Source organism: Danio rerio, chromosome 24 (assembly GCF_049306965.1).
Source record: "Danio rerio strain Tuebingen ecotype United States chromosome 24, GRCz12tu, whole genome shotgun sequence".
Lineage (NCBI taxonomy): Eukaryota > Metazoa > Chordata > Actinopteri > Cypriniformes > Danionidae > Danio > Danio rerio.
The window spans coordinates 31349369-31370950 of record NC_133199.1 but is presented as its reverse complement, the minus strand read 5'-3'; the positions used below and the strand labels follow the sequence as shown (position 1 = coordinate 31370950).

At 39.3% G+C, this 21582-nt stretch overlaps 1 protein-coding gene across 3 annotated transcripts in view; it reads right to left on the bottom strand.

Annotated features, from left to right (window-relative positions):
• Positions 1 to 21582, bottom strand: part of vipr2 (vasoactive intestinal peptide receptor 2) — a 79850-nt gene that overhangs the window by 42148 nt on the left and 16120 nt on the right. For all 3 annotated transcript variants that reach the window (XR_012399243.1, XM_073940588.1, NM_131779.1), the window contains 2 exon segments: positions 20924 to 21026; positions 13106 to 13213 (listed from right to left, as the gene is read on the bottom strand). Coding sequence is in view for 2 of the 3 variants with exons in the window: in NM_131779.1 (NP_571854.1) it covers positions 13106 to 13213; positions 20924 to 21026 (211 nt within the window). In the remaining variant the exon portion in view is untranslated.

Genomic DNA, 21582 nt, shown 5'->3' with positions numbered 1-21582 from the left:
GTCTCAGCTCGCCCGCCGTCTGCTCCTCTGGAGTCACCCGCGGCTGAAGTCGCTGCGCGCCATTCACATCCCAGGTATGCTCAACCGTGCAGCCGATGTGCTCTCACGGCAGCAGATTCACTCTGGAGAATGGAGACTCCACCCCGAGTCTGTCCAGCTGATATGGGCGCGATTCGGGGAGGCCCAGATCGATCTGTTTGCTTCCCCCGAGAACGCTCATTGCCAGTTGTTTTATTCCCTGACCGAGGGCTCTCTCGGCACGGATGCACTGGCCCACAGCTGGCCTCGGGGCATACGCAAGTATGCGTTTCCCCCAGTGAGCCTGATCGCGCAGTTAATGTGCAAGGTCAGGGAGGACGAGGAGCAGGTTTTGTTAGTTGCGCCCCTCTGGACCAACCGAACCTGGATATCAGAGCTCTCCCTCCTCGCGACGGCCCTCCCTTGGCAGATCCCTTGAGAGAGGACCTACTTTCTCAGGGACAAGGCACCGTCTGGCACCCTCGTCCCGATCTCTGGAACCTCCACGTGTGGTCCATAGACGCGAGGAAGACTTAGGTAACCTGCCGCCCGCGGTGGTTGATACCATCACTCAGGCTAGAGCCCCCTCCACGAGGCGCGCCTACGCCCTGAAGTGGAGTCTATTCACTGAGTGGTGTGTCTCTCGCAGAGAAGACCCCCGATCTTGCCAGATCAGTGTTGTGCTCTCTTTCCTTCAAGAGAAGCTGGACAGCAGGCTGTCGCCCTCCACTCTCAAGGTTTACGTTGCTGCCATCTCCGCTCACCATGACGCGGTGGCTGGCAGCACCGTGGGAAAGCATAACCTCATCATCCGGTTCCTCAGAGGCGCTAGGCGAATTAATCCAACTCGCCCCCCTCTCACGCCCTCTTGGGATCTCGCCCTCGTTCTTACGAGCCTGCGATTTGATCCCTTCGAGCCACTCGATACAGTATCTTTAAGATTTCTGTCCCTGAAGACAGCTCTGCTGGTCGCGTTGGCCTCCATTAAGAGGGTCGGGGACCTGGAGGCATTTTCGGTCAGTGACTCGTGCCTGGAATTCGGGCCGGGATTTTCTCACGTTATTCTGAGACCCCGCCCAGGTTATGTGCCCAAAGTTCCTACCACTCCTTTTAGAGATCAGGTAGTAACCCTGCAAGCGCTGCCCCCGGAGGAGGCAGACCCAGCCCTGTCATTACTTTGTCCAGTTCGCGCTCTGCGCATTTATGTGGACCGTACTCAGAACTTTAGATCTTCTGAGCAGCTCTTTGTCTGTTATGGCGGACGGCAGCAGGGAAGTGCCGTGTCTAAACAACGTTTATCCCACTGGATTGTGGAGGCCATTTCTTGTGCTTATTTGAGCAGAGGCCAGCCGCGCCCCCCAGGAGTGCATGCGCACTCCACTCGGAGCGTTGCATCCTCTTGGGCGTGTGCGCGTGGCGCCTCTTTAGCAGACATTTGTAGAGCTGCGGGCTGGGCAACACCCAACACATTTGCAAGATTTTATAATCTGCGAGTGGAGCCGGTTTCCTCAAGGGTGTTAGGTACCTTTGGTGATTGAGGAAACAACTCGGTAGGTGTTGTACACGCTTGCGGTGCCTTTTTTTTTTTTTTTCCCTAACACGGAGAGATGTGCACCCTCCTGTCTGTCAGTAAAGTTCCCCATTCGGTGAGCCCTGCAGATTCCTCCGAGGCCCCCAGCACTGACTCAGCGGAGGAGTCACTTGCTGGCCCATTACGTAGTAGGTCTGCCCGGTGGTCAGCCCGCGTTTTGGGTATAGGTGCCTGCTATGACCGATCCCCGCTGGTGATCCCCATATGCTTTTCCGCCACGGTTAAGTTCCCCCCCTGGGCGGACCCGTGCTTTCCCTATCTGCTAACCACCTTCTTATGCGCACTCCCCCTTTCAGGGTTAGTCCATATGTAATTCCATTGTTCCCCCTATTGGGTGCGGATGGTCTCCGCAGCGTCCTCCCTACTGGGATGGCACGCTTCCCAACGTACTGTCGTGTATTCCTAGAATTATCTAGACGCTAGCGACTCCCAAAAAAGATACCTATTCCGTAAAACTTCTTTTGAAGTAGGATAAGTTAGGGCCAAGGGCACGTTGGAGGACCACGCCTCTCGTGATCTGGGTGCGTCACGCTTGCCTGACCGCTCTCTCATGGTGGGTGTTGGTAAGGTGCAGTCATTATGGCGCTTTCAATGGGCTCCCAATGCGTGGATTTTACAATCAAATCCACTTATAGTGCTGGAGTTCCCCCCGAAGGGGAACGTTCGAGGTTACTAAAGTAACCCTTCGTTCCCCGAGGAGGGGAACGGAAGCACTATACTCCGTCGCCATAATGACTGTCCCTTAGCTGTTAAAAGTCTCTTCAGCTTAAAAAGGATAGCGTCTGCTGGCGCCAGGTGAGCTTATATACTCAGTTGATTGCTTATGCCGCTCACCTGCGCAGGCTTGCGCTGCCAATTCATTCTTAATTGGCCCGTTCAATACTCTTTCAGACGAGTAGCTTCTGAACCGAACCACCCAATGCGTGGATTTTACAATCAAATCCACTTATAGTGCTTCCGTTCCCCTCCTCGGGGAACGAAGGGTTACTTTAGTAACCTCGAACGTTCATTTACTTTTACAGAAACATTTATTTTTGGAAGTTTTGCACAGAATTAATAAATAAAAACAAAATTGTCAAGGCATCAAAACCACTTTTTAAATCCTGGCTTTGAGAATTCTCTAGCACTTTACATTTACAGAGACTTAGACACAGGCTTTCTGATAGCGTTGCTGGCTTTAAAGCCACCTGCAAACCCTTTTTTTGTCAAATGTCAAGGATAAGGTGACACGGTGGCTCAGTGGTCAGCACTTTCACCTCACAGCAAGAAGGTCACTGGTTCGAGTCCCGACCGAGTCAGTTGGCATTTCTGTGTGGAGTTTGCATGTTTTCCCCATGATGGTGTGGGGTTCTTCCGGGTGCTCCAGTTTCCCCCACACCCCAAGAACATGCGCTTTAGGTTAATTGAATTAACTAAATTGGCCATAGTGTACAGTATGTGTGTGAATGAGTGTGTATGGATGTTTCCTACTACTGGGTGGAAGCTGGAGGAGCATCTGCTGTATAAAACATATGCTAGATAAGTTGGCGGTTTATTCCACTGTGGCGACCCCTGATGAATAAAGGGACTAATCCGAAGCAAAATAAATGACTGAATGTGAAGGATAATTTGTTGCAATTATTATTATACTCATTTACATACATACACTATGGCCCGTTTAGTTTATTCAATTCACCTATACCGCATGTCTTTGGATTGTGGGGGAAACAAGAACACCCGGAGGAAACCGATCGGCAGACCCGGCCGCCCGCTTCTTCCTCCTCCTCCTCCTCCTCCTCCTTCCCTAAACCCAAGCGACGATTTGCAAAAGCCGTCTAGAAAAAAAAAAAAGCAAAAGCCCTCGTCTTTGATTTCGACTGCATTTTCGGATCCCGCCGCGTTCTCGCCCTTATTTTTCGGATTCTGTTTTTCATCTTACCTGATTTCTGAAACCGCTCTTCCCCGGACACGATCCCGGTCGTCCCCGCGGCCGGCTCCTCCTCCTCCTCCGGGCCTCCACTTCGCCGACGTAACGCTGCGAGCTAAGCGGACAAACTGGTTGCATTGGGAAAGCCCTCCACTCGGAGGCGAGCCGTCGGCCGGTGAGCGCAAAGTGGAGGAGCGGAGCGGCACCACACCGCCACGCAGCGTTCACTCAAAAAAAACTAAACGCGGACTAACGTACCTCTGGCCACGTAAATCGCGGTCTGCAGAAACGTCCGCGGGGCTATGTTTCCAGAATGAGCTTGGGTTGCAGATATGCCAACTGGCCCAGCAAGAACTCAAACCAGCAACCTTCTTGCCGTGAGGCAACAGTGCTTACCACAAAGCCACCATGTCCCCCACCTAATGCAATAATTATTAGCAAAACATGTTATGCATTTAAAGGGTTAATTCACCCAAAACTGTAAAATTCAGTTGTTAATGACTCATGTTGTCCAAATCCCCCAAGACCATAGTCTTATTTTTGAAACACAAATTAAGATATTATACAGTAGATGAAATCTGAGTTCTCTAGCCCTTCAGGAACAGCAATGTTCACAAGATGTCCAAAAAAGGGACAAAAAACTTTCCATGTGACTTTACTGGTTTAACCAACCCAGGCTCATTCTAAAAATATACCGCGATATAGATTTCTGGAGAAATCAGAAATGAACATTTTTAAAAACACCAATTGACCCGCTCACCCACTTCTCTAAACCCAACCAACAGTTTTCAAAAGCAATCCTGAAAAAGAAAAACCCTTGTTTTCAGATTTTACCACAATCTTACATAATATTTACTTGTTTATTTTATTTTTTGGCTTCTATTTTTGTCTTACCCGCTTTCTGTAACTGTTCCTCAGTAGACTCGAATCTAGTCATCATGATCAACTCCTCTCTGAGTCTTAAGTCCGCCAATATACATTGCGAGCTAACTGGACAACTTTAGGAAAGCCATGCATATGAAAATAAACGGTCAGCTGGTAAGCACAAAAAAAGAACGGCATCATACCACCCCATAGCATTAATTTTGAAGATGAAATGCAACCATATGTACTTCTGGCTACATAATTCGCGATCTCAAGAAATACATATAGGGCTACGTTTTCAGAATGAGCCAATGTTGGGTTCAAATGTAATCATACAAAGCTCCAACAACACTTTTGTGCATCCAAAAAAAACTCTAAATATGACTTTAATGGCCTATATTTTCCCGTTTACTATGGGCAATACAACATGCTGCCAAAAGAGTCAAAAAATGCAACATGCAAGCATCGTATTGCCTATAGTGACCTCACACAATGACCTTATGTGGAAGACACAGACAAACAAAATCTTCTTTGAGCATTGAATGAATACAGTTTAACCTCTCAAGTCACAGGGAAGGTTTTGACAGTAGCCCCTTTCACACAGTGATACCGGAAAATATCCGGAAAATTTACGGAACGACTTTACCGGTATGTTCAAAAAAGCGCTGTTCACACAGGCGAGGACGTTACGGAAATTTTCCGGAAAAGAGCATTCACACATCCATTCCAAAATACCGGTAAATTCTGACATCATTCACCACAAATGAGCTTTAAACGGCTGCGCTTGTATTTGTAAACATTTGACTAAATTACAAACTCTTTTGATGATCAATATTGTAAACAACTTTCACAGGATCATATTCGCATGTCGAGGTGTTCATAATTTGTGTGTGTGCTGGCGCTCACAGGCTGTTTCATGGGCACACGCAAAGCTTGAAGGTAAACAAACAACGGCTTATTATAAGCATCTTATCGATGATTATTTGCACAGTTGTCATTAAGGAGAACATATAAACGTTATCTGACTAACTTCTAGCAGCTAAATGTGTCTGGAAAAATATTCAAAGGCTTTTATTCTCACAAACCGCGCGGACGTAAATGCGTCTGACTGTTGTGATTGGCTAAAGCAGAAGTCTTACGTCAGACGTGCACGCGCTTATTCCGGAAATATTCCTTCTGCGTTCACACAGCGCAGCATTCCGGCAAATTGCCGGTAATGTTACAACTTCTCTTTCCGGAAAATAGCCAGAACGAATTTACCGGTATTTTCAAAAAGGACCTGTTCACACATACAACCTTTCCGGAAAATTGCCGGTAATTTTCCGGAAAGGTCTGTATGTGTGAAAGGGGCTAGTGTTTTTCTTTCATTTTCTGGACTTTGATTGTCTCGGCATAATTGCTCTCTATGGAGGATAAGAGAGCTCTCTGATTTCATCTAAAAATATCTTAATATCTTAATTAAAGGTCTTCATTTCCTTTTTGAGATGAACTAATCATGTTAGGCTTAGGCAAACTATGATTCCTTACATTTTTAGTTTTGATTATAGTGAATGTGTTTTTATTCTGCCTTTAGATACAGTTTCCTTTGCTTTTCTATCTACATATGCAGCGTTCACTCATTACACTTGTAAATCCATATGGACTCAGTGATAATGGAGAAGTTTGGTACATCACTGATGCATTCAGTCAAGCCTGAGAGGCAGAGGCTGAGTGTGAAGTAGGAATACAGTATATTTATGCTTCATGCACTAAAGTATCTGTATGTAGGCTTGTTAATACTCTCGGTAACGAAAACAGCCTCCTACACGCTGAACCGCATCAATCAGCACCATTACACCTGGAGAAGAGCAGCTGGCAGGATAACAAAGTGAACACGAACACATTCACACATCAACCCAACATCAGAGAACACCCGACAGACCCCTGAAGAAGACACGGAGTAGGCTGAAAGAGATTTTCACAAGCAATATTTCAAAAGATTTCTGGACAGAGTGAAAACAGAAGATAATACGTGATCCAATGCTTTATATGTTCTGAAAAAAGTTGCAAGTACATTATTTAAGTAGGTTTTACTGTAAAATTTCCTTTTTTGTTTTGTACTTTAAAATGGGGTGGCCGGGAAAAATTAAGATCTTTGTTTATCTTCGGAAAACAAATTAAGATATTTTAGATGAAATCCAAGAGCTCTCTCATCCTCCTGAGACGATCGAAATCCAGAAAATGATAGAAAAACATTGTCAAAATCTTCCATTTGACTTGAGTGGTTTAACTATAATCGTACAATGCTCCTTTTGTTTGTCTATGTCCTTCACATAAGGTCATTGTTTGAGGCTACTATAGGCAATACAATGCTTGCATGTTGCACTTTTTTGACTCTTTTGGCAATATGTTGTATTGCCCATAGTAAACATGCTCCCTAACCTGATGTGGAAGGGAAGCTATAGGCAAACAAAGTCACATTAAAGAGGTTTTTTGGATGCACAAAACTTGTTCTTGGAGCTTTGATTGATTACAGTTTAACTAGTAAAGTCATACGGAAAGCTTTAGTCCCCTTCTTGTGAACATTGCTGTCCCTGGAGAACGCTAGAGAACTCTCGGATTTCATCAACTGTATAATATCTTAATTTGTGTTCCAAATATAAACTAAGGTCTTGAGGGATTGGGACAATATGAGTCATTAATAACTGATTTTTTCATTTTTGGGTGAACGAACCCTTTAAATGCATGAATGTTTTGCCAATAATTATTGCATTAGGTGGGCGACATGGTGGCTCAGTGGTTAGCGCTGTCGCCTCACAGCAAAAAGGTCACTGGTTTGAGTCCCGGCTGAACCAGTTGGCATTTTTGTGTGCATGTTCTCCCCATGTTCGCGTGGGTTTCTTCCAGGTGTCCCCCACAGTCCAAACACATACACAATAGGTGAACTGAATAAACTAAATTGGTCGTAGTGTATGAGTGTGTGTGAGTGCGCAGAGTGTATGGGTGTTTCCCAGTACTGGCTTGCTGATGGAAGATCATCCGCTGCGTAAAACATATGCTGGAATAGTTGGCGGTTCATTACGCTGTGGCGATCTCTGATATGTAAGGGACTGAGCCAAAGGAAATTAAATATTTTAAAAATAAAAGTCTAATCCACACTGTAATAAATTTACTGTAAAATTGGCAGTAATACTGCAAAATATACAGCATTTTTTACAGTACAATGTGTTACTTTGCTGTTAAAATTGATTTGAAATGTAATGATTTCTGAATGAAAGTTGTTTTTCTTTTCTTTTGACTTTTGAAAAAAGTATTTTTTGTCAATGCATCTCAGTTGAAAACATAAAAAACATTCCATTAACATTATTAAACTTTGCTTTATGACATATATATATATATATAATTTTATTCATTTATTTTTTAAATTAGGAAGAAATATTTTCAGTTTGTATTTTTGTTTTGTGCTTTAAAAATGTCTTAGAATAGTTTAACATTAAAAAAAACAATCAAAAATAAACAAACTTTTAACAATAAATAAGAAATCCAACACATGAAAAAAAACTTGAAAATAGGTTTTTATGACAATCTATTAATCTCCCAGATTAATAAAGGGACTAAACCGAAGGAAAATGAATAAATGTTTTCCTTGTTCTGTGGTTTTAAAATGTCTAAAAAAAAACAGGAAAAGTTTGGTCTTGGCTTTAATGCAAATTTAATGGATCAAAATTAAACATAACTTTTCCTTCAATAAATCATAAATCCAACACACAAATCATAGGAAAATAGGTTTCCATAACAATCCATCTTTTTGTATAATATGTCTCTATTTGGTTTAACAATAAATCAAACTCCAATATCCAAAACTTACCCCAGAACGATCCATCTTTTTTAATTTTGATGCGATTATTTTGTACTTACTCAATAGTCAATATTTAAACTAAACCAAAAATCCAAACACATGATGAAAAATATACGCTGATCCATCTTTGTAATTAGCTATTTTTAGTTCCATCCTTTGTTTTAATTGTCTTTTTTGTTTTAAAATTCATACAAATATTTAAACAGCTTTTCCACAAAAAAGTGCCAAACTGATCTCAGCGTTGATGTGAATTTAATGGATTAAAATAAAGCAATGGTTATTTTCCGCCTCACTTCAAAATTCCAACAAAGACTTTTGCACCGACCTGCATACGACAACTCAGCTAGCCAGCACTCTATATTTACTAACATGTAAATACTAAGAGCTTTCTGTGACATGAGTGTTTATTTTAAGACTAAGAGAAAAGCAGAATGAATATTTAAAGGCATTTCATGGGGGCCGAATATGCAGGAGAGCACAACTACATCACCGTAGAGCACTTTTGCGTGCGCAGTAGAGAATGTAAACTTTCCTGACATGTATCAACAAGGAGATTTATTTTTGTCTGCGTCCAGCCGTGAAACAAATCCCCCCAAAAATACAAAGCCGCACAAATCCAGATCTGAACCTACACATGTGCCTTTAAACAAACACACACATGAGCTCAAAACAAAAGAGTCTGTCTGTACAAACACACAGATCCAGGGTTTATAAAGGTGCTAACTTGAAAACCTAGACCACCTTATTTCTTCTATTCACAGCGATCTGCTAATTTGCGTCATCATGCGAGCTCTTATCTTGAATTGAAATTGTCAGAACGGTAATCAAACATGCATTTGTCCAGGAGCATATAAGTGCTTTGCGGGAACACAAAGCAAGACTGCTTCACTGCTCAGAAACTGCCATTCAGGCACACAAAAGCAAAGGAGCAGAGCTTTGTGCTGCACAAGCCTGACAGAAAGTGCTCTGCGCTCCACGCATGGCCATCAGTCCAAAACCCTCACGTCTCGCATCACATTAAAAACAAAGACAGAGAGACAGTGACATGTGGAGTCATTTTATACACCCTCCAGCAGGCTACTGTAGAGGAGACAGGTGTACTGCTGTAATGTTTTACTTTATTACTGCTGAATTTGACTAATACCAAAAATTATACCTACATACAGTACAATACATCTCCAACCATTTAATCTCGCAGCATAAATGAATACACCCATTTTGAAAATGAATTATTTTACCTATTTCTCTGTGTATAGGTATTATACACTCACTTTATAAGGTACACCTGTCCAACTGCTTGTTAACACAATTTTTTATTCAGCCAATCACATGGCAGCAACCCAATGCATTTAGGAATATACACATGGTCAAGACGATCTGCTGCAGTTCAAACTGAGCATCAGAATAAGGAAGAAAAGTGATTTAAGTGACTTTGAACGTGGCATGGTTAGTGCCAGATGTGCTTGTCTGAGTATTTCAGAAACTGCTGATCTACTGGGATTTTCATGCACAACCATCTCTAGGGTTTACAGAGAATGGTCCGAAAAAGAGAAAATATCCAGTGAGCGGCAGTTCTGTGGGTGCAAATGCCTTGTTGATGCCAGAGGTCCGAGGAGAATGGCCAGACTGGTTTAAGCTGATATAAAGGCAACAGAAACTCAAATAACCACTCATTACAACTGAGGTATGCAGAAGAGCATCTCTGAACGCACAACATGTCCAACACCGGGTGCCACTCCTGTCAGCTAAGAACAAGAAACTGAGGATACAGTTCACGCAGGCTTACTAAAATTAGAAGATTGAAAAACGTTGCCTGGACTGATAAGCCTCGATTTCTGCTGTGACATTCGAATGGAGGGTCTGAATTTGCATGGATCCATCCTGCCTTGTATCAACAGTTCAGGCCTGTGGTGGTGGTTTAATGCTGTGGGGAATATTTCCTTGGCACACTTTGGACTCATTAGTACTAATTGAGCATTGTGTCAACGCCACATCCTACCTGAGTATTGTTGCTAACCATGTTCATCCCTTTATGACCACAGTGTACCCATACAATGAGTTCACTATACTCAAATGGCCTCCACATTCACCAGACCTCAATCCAGTAGAGAACCTTTGGGATGTGGTGGAATGGGAGATTCACGTCATGGATATGCAGCAACAGCGTGATGCTATCATGTCAATATGGACCAAAGTCTTTCAGGAATATTTCCAGAACCTTGTTGAATCTCTGCCATGAAAGATTAAAGCAGTTCTGAAGGCAAAAGGGGGTCCAACCCGGTACTAGTAAGGTGTACCTTACAAAGTGGCCATGTTGTGATGCATTTGAACAAAACAGATTTAATAAACAGATATATTTATTAAAATAATATTTAGGTCACCAAACATATTTAGAAATAGAATGATAATACATTTAAGTAATGCAAAATATTGCACAAAAAAGACAAGTTTTAACAAAATTGTATATATTTATACCAATGATTCTTCCTCTAACATTCACATTTTGGCTATGATTTTTTAGGTCATTATTGTAAGTTAGATTTGTTAGATTAGCTCCACATTTGGCTTCAGTACTGACCAATCTAATGTATTCAAAATGTAATATTGTAAAGCATCCTATAGATAATATTAATGTAAATTAGAGATTTGTGAGGGGTGTACTCATATATGCTGAGCACTGTATGCAACAGTAAATGTGTTAACAGTATTTTTCACTGCAAATTCCTTTACATTTAGAAATATTTTAATCTTTTAAAGAATTTTTTATTAATTACAATTAAATTAATAAATTAAATAAAAATATTTTTCTGAATGACTTTTCGATAGTATTTACACGCATAGAGTAGACACATACATTTATTTTTAGGATAAATATTATAGTTTAATATATAAAATAATAAAACATATTTATTTGCAAATTATTGAAAAGTTTAATACAAAAATTAATTCATTTATTAATAAAGACAAAAAAGTATATATATATATATATATATATATATATATATATATATATATATATATATAAATATAAGTAAATATAATATAAATTATATATAAATTATACTATATACATAAATTATGTATATATTAAATATAATATAAATAACATTTTTGAATAAATGTTTTAGTTTTTTGTCTTTTATTAGATAGGCAGTGCACACTGGGCTCAAATGTATAAATTATTTGATATAAATGTATTTGTGTATAATTATTATTTCATAATAAACATTGCTGCAAAGCTAATTGTTCATTCATTCATTTTCCTTTGGCTTAGTCCCTTATTTATTAAAGGGTCGCCACAGCAGAATAAACCATCCAAAGCTAATTGTATTTAATTATAATATTATTATTATTGAATAAAACTATTGAAAAAAAATCCCTCTAGTCAAAAATAAGTTTTACCTTAATTAATAAAGAGCACAGTCTTTAAATGTCATGAAAAAATGTAATAAATAAACATTAAATATTTATTTTGTTCACACTTTCCTCGATCCCCCCGTGATGTAACAGACAGACGCAAGCTCATCTGAAAAAAAGAGGAGAGCAGAACCATTCACAGCCCACACAGCCCTGCATTACCTGAATCAACCTGATATCCAGCTATATATACATGCATCTATCTGTTCTGCCCCTTACAATCCATTAACCTCTGTCAAACGACTGGCAACACATCCCTCCAAACAGGCAGCAAGCAGAAAAAGTGCAAATGCATCACTTTTTCCCCCCAATCTACTTTACAGAGCAAAAAAAAAATCATAATAAATCCTGGGCTAACAACTAATGGAGCATAAATGATGCTGCGGCTGATGATGACAGTGATTCATCTATGAAAAGTTCAGCCGTACATTAAGAAAGCTTGATTGGAAATGATCATCGAGCGCTCTAAAACCACAGGTCAGCATGTGTTGCCCAGATGTTCCCAGCTAATTTGGCTTCTTAAACTGAGTGGATTTCCAGCGGCACCATGTGTTCATGAGTTCCTGCTTGACCTCTCTGTGCCAGCAGGTTAGAAAGCACACAAGGGCTGAAAATAGACTGATCGGGGGGAAGCGAGGGCTGCATGTAGTCCCACACTCTGGAGCTTGACAGACAACTTCTCTCTGTAGGGAAGAAAGAGTGTGCTGGTTCTGTGCCCTCGGCTCGGGGTCCACGGGTCAGTGAGCATGTCCGTGCAGAAGGGGAAAGACATGATTCACTCACTCCAGCCTTCAGTTTACTCCCTTACTCATTAATTTACTCACACTCGCACACATGCATGCTCACAATGCAAGAACTCTACTCTTTCGCAAGAAACCACAGCCTTCAAGTACACTGCAAAGTACCCCCCCCCACCATACTCAAAAATTGTGTTTTTTTTCAGTTTATTTTAAATAAGTAGTTCAAACAAACAGCAAATATCATGTTTTGAGTGTAGAAAAAAACAGCCTATTGTTAATATGTTAGCATTATCAGAGTTTGTTCACCTCAGAGTCGAAGTAATCATTAACTGTTAACAATGAAGGCTTTGAAATGGAGTTTTACAGCTTAAAGGGATACTTCACCCAAAAATGAAAGTGTCATTTGCTCACCCCCCAGGCCATGATAATTTAATTTCAGCCTAAAATCTTCAGGTATATCTAGAACAGAGTTGGGTGTAACGTATTTCACAGTAATGCCAGTAATGCATTACTTTAATCTAATAAAATTTTTGGGTAAAGCAGAAATGTAATGGAATACATTTAAATTTAATATATCGTTCGTTTTAAAGACGAAATGCAGCCATACGTACTTCTGGCTACATAATTTGCGATCTCCAGAAATGAATATATGGCTACGTTTTCAGAATGAGCCTATATTGGCAGATTCTGAACGGATGAATGAAGGTTTGCAAATGTAAAAGCAAAATTACCATCTCTGGTGAACAAATTTTTGAGGGCAGCAGGACAGTTATTGACGACCACCTTTCCAACATCAGCATGGTGCCAGCAAGAAAAATTGTCCCACATCCCTCTGCAACCTGAAACAGAGAACAAGACAACAGTTTAAAACATCAAGATCTCAAAATATGCTTTAAAAAACATTGCAGCCACTGCACATGAGAAACCTGACACATGTTTGACAGGAATCAGAGAAAACGCTGAGCTCAAGATAAGATCCGCACTCATTTACCAATGTTTTAGGTGATGAGTGCAACTATACAGGTTTTTGCTTTTAACTTAAAACCCCAAACAGTGCATAAATCACACCTCCAGTTTGACTTTGATTTAACATTAAAGGTACCACAGTACAACCAAAAAACCCAAAAAAGGGGAAAGTCACTGCGTCTCTTGAGACCTGCCCACAGGGACGAGTTGCATTCCGGCATCTATGGTCAGATAAGTATTTTGTGAAGGTCTGGACATAAATAGAAAGAGGTTTGACAATGACATCACACCACCATTCATCATCATCATCTACAACTTCATACACTCTCATAAACACTGCAAATAGAAAATTACAGCAATGAGGGCACTTAGTTCTTTATTTGTATGAAAGGGACAGTTCATCCAAAAAGCAGACTTTCAGGCCAAACAGTTTTCAGAACAAAAGGTTTTTTTAAGGTTGAGCCTATTGAGCTGAAACAGTGATGTTTAATTAGTGCTTTTCCAACGTCAGATTTCAGCTGTTCACTGTCTATGCACACAACATAGATGAACTACTGCAATTAAGCACAGCTCAAACACAAATAAACTGATCGTCTATTAAGTGATGGGTCAATTCGCTTATACTGCATGTCATCTTTACCTTCTTGTTGTGAAGTACCATGCTAACCACTGAGCCACGCATGTCTTGAAAAAGATTTTAACCACCAATATTTGCATGTTTATGTTTTACTAGCATGTTTAGCATCATGTTTAGCACCAATTGGAAAGGAAACATTGATTTTCCGATTAAAAATGGTATATAAAAACATAAGTAAATATGATTCAATAATTGTGTACTAAGTATATTTATAACATTCCACTGTACAAAATATATGGGCTGGGCCAAACTAGTTTCTGTACTGAATACTTGAATCAGACTGTAGATTGAATAATTTTGATACCATAAATATCTAAGATGTCAACTGAAATCTGACGAGTAGATGGTGGTTTATAAGGAACAGATGTGCTGCTTAATATTTTTGCATGAACAGAAAAGCATTTTCTTATGGCTCTTTCACACCACACACATAAGCAGAGAAGAAGCAATGTATGCACATCATGTAGGGAGAGCAGAAGCAGCATGCAGGCATTTAGCATTGACACTGGATACACCTTATCGAAGCCAGCGGGTATTGCACTGATCAATCTATCTCTGTCTATATCTATATATAAACTTCTTTATTTTTACTTTTCACCTAAACCCACGGCAACTTCCCTATATGCTGTTTCCTTAGCCTGCAAGTCTATATTTGAACAATTATGTAGAACTGTTTGCTTCACACGCTCTAGAATTATATAATTCGTCACTTTAGAAATATAAGGTTCTATCTGACATTTTTTGTCAAAATTTAGTTAATCACATGTTCTTATTAAATGACAACTTATTTACATTATGTCATGTTTTTGTATAAGTTGTTTACATTTTAAGACTTTTTATTTAAAAAACAAATGAACTCTAGCTTGGCTTTATAAGGTTCTTTCTGTGAGCCAAACAGCATTTCAAATGCTCGCACGAGGACCAATCAGGATTAGCTAAATAATAATAATAATAATAATAATAATAATAATAAAAAAACAAATATACATATCAAGTCAATGAATCATTTTTCAGTGTTTGGTAAACAACTCATTTGCTCGTTGTCTGTTTTCTTTTAAAGTTTTTAAAAATTTGATATTAAGCATTTAAGGGCAAATACTTAATTTAATTCATGGGACATATAATTCAATGAATACAATGCAATAATAAGGCCGTGCAGAGACCGTCCAAAGGGCATGTGCAGGATACATTTTTAAGGGGGGGGGGGGGGGGGGCTGTTGTTGTCGCGCGCGTACTGTAAAGCGGGGTGGGGGGGGGGGGGGGGGTTGAGCGGGCGTACTCAAGAGCAGTGTTGTCGTGCGCCTACTGAAGGGCGGGACGGAGAGTGTGTCGCGTCGCGGGGGCACTTTTGATCATTTTGGAAGGGCACTTTCTATGTAAGACTAATAAGGGCATGTGCACTTCACAGGTTGAGCCCTATGTGTGCACGTGCCTGAATTCATATAAAGCATAGTTCAGTAAATATTACCATATTAATTACCAAAAAATAGCATCTGCACTGGAGAAGATATTAAGCACAGCCTTCTAAGCTTAATTTGAACAAGAAAAATTTTTTATCCTAAAACATTAAATAAATTTTAAAGAAAGCAAAAAAAATACTTTCTAAAACATCAACATATTGTTACAACACCATTATTTTTTTTCTAAATGAATAAGCAGACTAATTGTATTTCTTGAAATGTAATACTTTAATTAATGATCTGCCAGATAAAACCTTATAATTCCAAGCAGAAAATGACTTTTTAGGATTACAAGGTTCTGTCTGCATTTGCCCTGTTTATTTTACCCCAATTAAAGATAATTTTGATCATTTAAATTTAGAATACATTTAGGCTCTCTGTCATGTTAATGTATAAGAGATAACTGTTACACATATTGTTTGCTATGTGGAATGCAAAATGTTTGAAGCTCAATATCTCAAAATCATTTAGAACGCAGATAGAACCTTATCATTCCAAGGCGATGGGGTGTCATTTATGTCTTTTAAGGTGCACTCAGTCAGAAGACAACATGATATCAAGTGATTTTGTTTTTGATTGTCAGCATAATGTATAGTTATAATAATAATTATACAGATATAGTATTAGTAAAAAAATTTGTATAGTAAAAAAAAAAAAATATATATATATATAATTAAACTAGTGTGCAACTTAAGGAAAGCGTATAATAAAACTTTTTAATTTTGGTTTTGTGGTTGGGGCCCAGACAATTATTTGTTTTTTATCGCTTTTTTTTAGTATTTTTTAATCACTTAAGTTTATTCCATTGACTATGTAAATATCAGTGTTAGAATTGCTATTTTGTTCTGTCATTCAATGTGTTTTTGGTCATTATTAATGCATTGTCATTTCAATTGAGCATAAGTGGCGCTGCAAAAAATAGACCCAGCGCTGAAATGATCACGGCACTGCTGCTTCAGCTCAGCTTACGCTCCATGCTCTGCTGTGCTGCTTTGGCATGCGGCAAGCAGAAAGCAGAAAGCTCTAATCTGTTCATTTATTAAATTGTTAATTTATTCATTTTTTCTTCCTGATTGCCAGGGAGCCATCAAAAATTATAACAAAGATATAGTAAACCTGATATAAACATCCAGAGCTTGCAGTTTGTCACTTTTCACGACACCTCATACTTTAGCTTCTCATCAAACCCTGACCAATCAAATGCTCTAAATTGTCTGATATGTCCCGGCCCGCTTAAATCACTTCTCATTTACTTTCATTTGATGCGCTTCAGCTTAAACACTCTCACTGGCAGAGCTGTGATTAAACAAAACTCTATTTGGTTGTTTTTTAATAAGGAGGAGCTTCTCTGTGACCCTTTCTTCGTGTTTCAGTTCAGATTACAATAAACATTAAATTTAAAAATGTACATTTCAAAGCACTTCACAAAACCTTTAAAAGAAAAACATGTTTTATATGTACTGTAAATATGTACAAGGATCAATATTGAACAATTGTCAATTGGTGAAGTTTGTTCCTTGCCACTGCCGCCACTGGCTTGCTTAATTGTGGAGCTGCGCATGGATGGATTTGCTCCTCAGTATTTGGACTTTCAGCAGTGAAATTAAACCACACTGAACTAAACTAAACTTAATTTCAACTCTGAAAACTGGACTGAAGCAGTTTCAATTTACTAGAACTTTTGTGTTAAGCTGCTTTGACCCAATCTACATTGTATAGCACTATAGACATGAAGATGAATTGGTCAATATAATGCATTCTTGCTGAATATGGTTAAACAGTACTGTGCAACTAATATTAAAGAAAGTCATGCAGGTCTGAAACCACATGAAGGCGAGCACATAACGACAGACTTTTCATTTTTTGGCTACGATTGCTTTAAACAGCTGCATCTTCTCTAAAACAGCTGGTCAGTTCTGAGGGAAAATAAGGAATCTAAACGAAGAGAAAACATGTCACTCGACAAATATTGTTGAAGGAGAAGTAAACACTTCCTCTGATTGGTCAGTGCTCCGTCCACTGTGCCCTTTTATGAACCATTAGAAATGTGGGAGACTTTAAGCAGCCCGAACTGCTTTTTTTCACCCATTTCCAGAGGGACTCGATTCACCCTTTGTAACGGTCAAGACCTGTTTGCATTTGCTGAAAAATAATTACCATTAATTGGAACATCTGTGTGTTGATGGACATCTTCCAGCTGTCAACAAAACAAACCAAAGCAAAGCAATTTTTCCCACACTCCTGATTTTGTAGATGCAGAACAACGGCAAACAAGCTTCGAAAAATAATGAAAGGCTGTCTATGAATGATTTTGGCTTTTTTCTGTGAATGCAGTTGTTTAACATTGAAGTTGTAACATAAATAAACAAACGTTAAAGATAGACCCTTACAGTTATTGACCGCATGTTGTTAGATTACAGCCAGCAAACAGAGAAAAGCAGGAGAAAATATTCAGATCTCATCAGAAACAAACATCAGTTACACTGAGTCATCACTAAAACATCTGGGTTATTAAAAGCTTCAAAAAAAGATCTGAGAGCTCTCATCATAAAACCATGAGTATCTTTCATAGAAAAAAGAGAAATTTATATCCCTTCTGCTGCTGTTTTCATTAAAAGTTTGAATAGTTTTATATTTCAGTTTTAATTTTAGCTGAGGTGTTAGTCCTTTTGCTGTGTAGGCTCATTCTGGAAATGTACCGCTACACATTTCTGGAGTTTGCAAAATACATTTCAGGAATTATGTTTATTGCAGTTTGTTTTTGCGAATCCATCAGAGGCCACAGTGTACGCTTTTTGAGATCTCAAAATTCTATCACTAATGCCATTCGTGCCTGCTGTTCTTGTATAAATCCACCAGAGTTCATTGTCAACCGACTTACTGACTGAATGACTGACTGACCGATGGACAGATAACCCTACCCACCCTCTTCCCTAAACCCAACCGATAGTGTTGTAAAAAGCACAGATTGACCCACCCACCTACTTCCCTTAACCCAACCGACAGTGCTTTGAAAAGCAATCCAGAAAAAGAAAAGCCCTCGCCTGATTTTTACCATGTTTTCAGATTTTGCCACATTCTCATCCTGTTATTTACTTCTTTATTACATTTTTTGGCAACTGGACAAACTGGTAACAGCAAGAAAACCAACCATATGGAGGTAAGCGATCAGCAGCTAGCGCAAAATGGAATGGCATCATACCACCCCAGTAGAGTTAGTTTTTTTAATTTCTTTTTTTTTATAATTATTTTTTCTGGGTTTTCACCTTTAATGAATAGGACAGTACATTATTGACAGAAAAGCATGGGGAGCAGAGAGAGGGGAAGAATCGGCATAGAACCACGAAGCAGGAATCATACTCGGGTCGCCGTGAGCAACAGCGTGCATGTGTCGACGCACTAACCACTACACCACTGGTGCCGACCGTGTGTTAGTTTTAAAGACGAAATGCAGCCATACATACTTCTGGCTACATAATTTGCGATCTCCCATAATGTATATTTTCAGAATGAGCCTATGTTTTGTGTGCTTGTCATTATTATGATGATTATCCCTATTTTAAAATGAACATGTTGAAACAATATATAGTTTTTTATTGATTTGTAATTTATAACAATGGAGTTTAACCAAAAATACAATGTGATTACGGCAACACAGTGGCACGGTGGGTAGCGCTCTCGGCTCACAGCAAGAATGCAGTTGGTTCAAGCCTCGGCTGGGTCTCCCCGTGTTCTTGTGGGTTTTTTCCGGGTGCTCTGGTTTCCCTCACAAGTCCAAAAACATGTGGTATAGGTGAATTGGGTAAGCTAAAGTTGTCCGTAGTGTATGTGTGTGAATGAAAGTGTATGGGTGTTTCCCAGTGATAGGTTGCAGCTGGAAAAGCATCCGCTGCTTAAAACATATGCTGGATAAGTTGGCAGTTCATTCCACTGTGGCGACCCCAGATTAATAAAGGGAATATGCCTAATAGAAAATGAATGAATGAATGAATAAAATGTGATGGCCAAATTTATTTGCATTATTTCTGACTGGAATGAATTATTTCTAAAATAATTGACAATAATTCATGTCAGTCTAAAAAGTTCATACATTCATTCATTTAGTCCCTTTATTAATCAGGGGTTGCCACAGCAGAATGAACTGACAACTTATCCAGCAGAGAACTTATCTTATCGAAGAACATGCAAACTCCACACAGAACTGACCCAGCTGGGGCTCGAACCAGCGACCTTCTTGCTGTGAGGTGACAGCGCTACCCACTAATTAATTTTTTTATGCAGTCTAAGATATTTTGATACACAAAGTTATTCTAAAAAAAAAGCTGTCCTCCAGATGTGGGTCATGTCCAATTCAGACAATATAGTATCATGTTCAACATTGACCTTAAAAGCTGAAGCCAAAGCGACTCAACCTCCATGAGCCAACAGTACATGGGATTCTGCATCTGCCAGAGCAACGCTGAACAGAAACAATGAGACACTCACTGATTATGCAGGACAAACACTGTGCCGAGAGCTCATTTCAAAGTCTTTTCCTATCCACTTTTTCCCCATTGTTTAAATGCATGAAATAATAAGGTTGTGCTACTGGGCAGCACTGTGAATCAGTGGTTAGCACTGTCACCTCACAGCAAGAAGGTAGCTAGTTCGAGTCCCGACTGGATCAGTTGGCATTCCTGTGTGGAGTTTGCATGTTGTCCTCGTGTTCGCGTGGGTTTCCTCCGGGTGCTCCAGTTTCCCCCACAGTTCAAAGACGTGCGCTATAGGTGAATTGAATAAACAAATTTGCACGTAGTGTGTGTGTGTGAATGTGTGTATTGGTGTTTTCCAGTACTGAACTGCAGCTGGAAGGGCATCTGCTGCGTAAAAAATATGCTGGAATAGTTGGCAGCTCATTCCGCTGTGGTGACCTCTGAAATAGAGACTAAGTCGAAAGAAAATGAATGAGGTTGCGCTACAAATAATCAAAATATACGTGTGAAAACTGATTGAGAGGTATGTTTGGCTTTGTGCTTTACTTTTACCCATCATAAAAATAACATTAAGCTCTTTCAATGTGATATTCAGTGTGGCTCTTTTGAGATTAATGTCCCTTTTTAATTCAACTTCTGTAAAGTTGCTGCAGAAAGACTCAATTTGAGTTTTATTCATGGTCTGCCGAAAGTCATTTGTTCATTCTAATAAGTTTCCTTATAATACTGGATGGAAGAAAGGTGAGGAGAATAATACCAGCTCATTGTGCCCAGTTTTTTTTAAACAGACTTTAAGAAAGTTATTCTGAAAACTCACACAAAGATCATAGTGTGGGAAAAGGTGGGTAATGTTTGTAGGGAATGAGATTGCCACAGTATACGCAGAATGTCGCTTTAACATACTGTCCACAGCAGATGTTGTAAGTGGACTTAGAGGAAGATATCATGCACACACACACACACACACACACACACACACACACACACACACACACACACACATTAATGCTTTACCTTCAGTGTGCAGAAGAGGCTCGTCTGCTAGATCGCCCAAACATTCCTTCTCTGCCATCTGCAGCTCATACAGAAACTGACAGTTTGGATGTCTCCCGTTGACCTTCAGGGGTAAGAAAAGAAAATCCGCCATCATATGATCTCAGTCTTACTGCCTCAAAGTGACTAGCAGAGAGCCACTGACACTAAAATAACTGACTTATGTAATCACTACTTTATCTTACATTTGTAAGTAAATTTTATAAATAACTGTAAACAAATGGAAATCTAACAATATTGTGTTACATATACATATTTTAATAATAGTTTAACAGCGAATGAGTGTAGTCTATATTTATATTATAAATAGTTTATTTTATGCATTCCACTTACTTTTTAATTTTAATAATTTAGTGTCAATTTTGGAGTGTTTTTTATTGTGGCACAATAAATCATACCCAGCAAAAACAATTTTGTGTTTAATAGATGTCTAATAGACATCTAAACATAGACAGCTTGGCTAAAACAAGGCTAAACTTAGGCTGTCTAAGAAAATCTAAGAATAGCTTAAAACTAAACTAGTCGTCAAATAGACAGATTAGACAGACTTTATATGTGTAGTCATTCAGTTTTTTTTTTGACGACTAGTTTAGTTTTGGGCTATTCTTAGACATCTATTT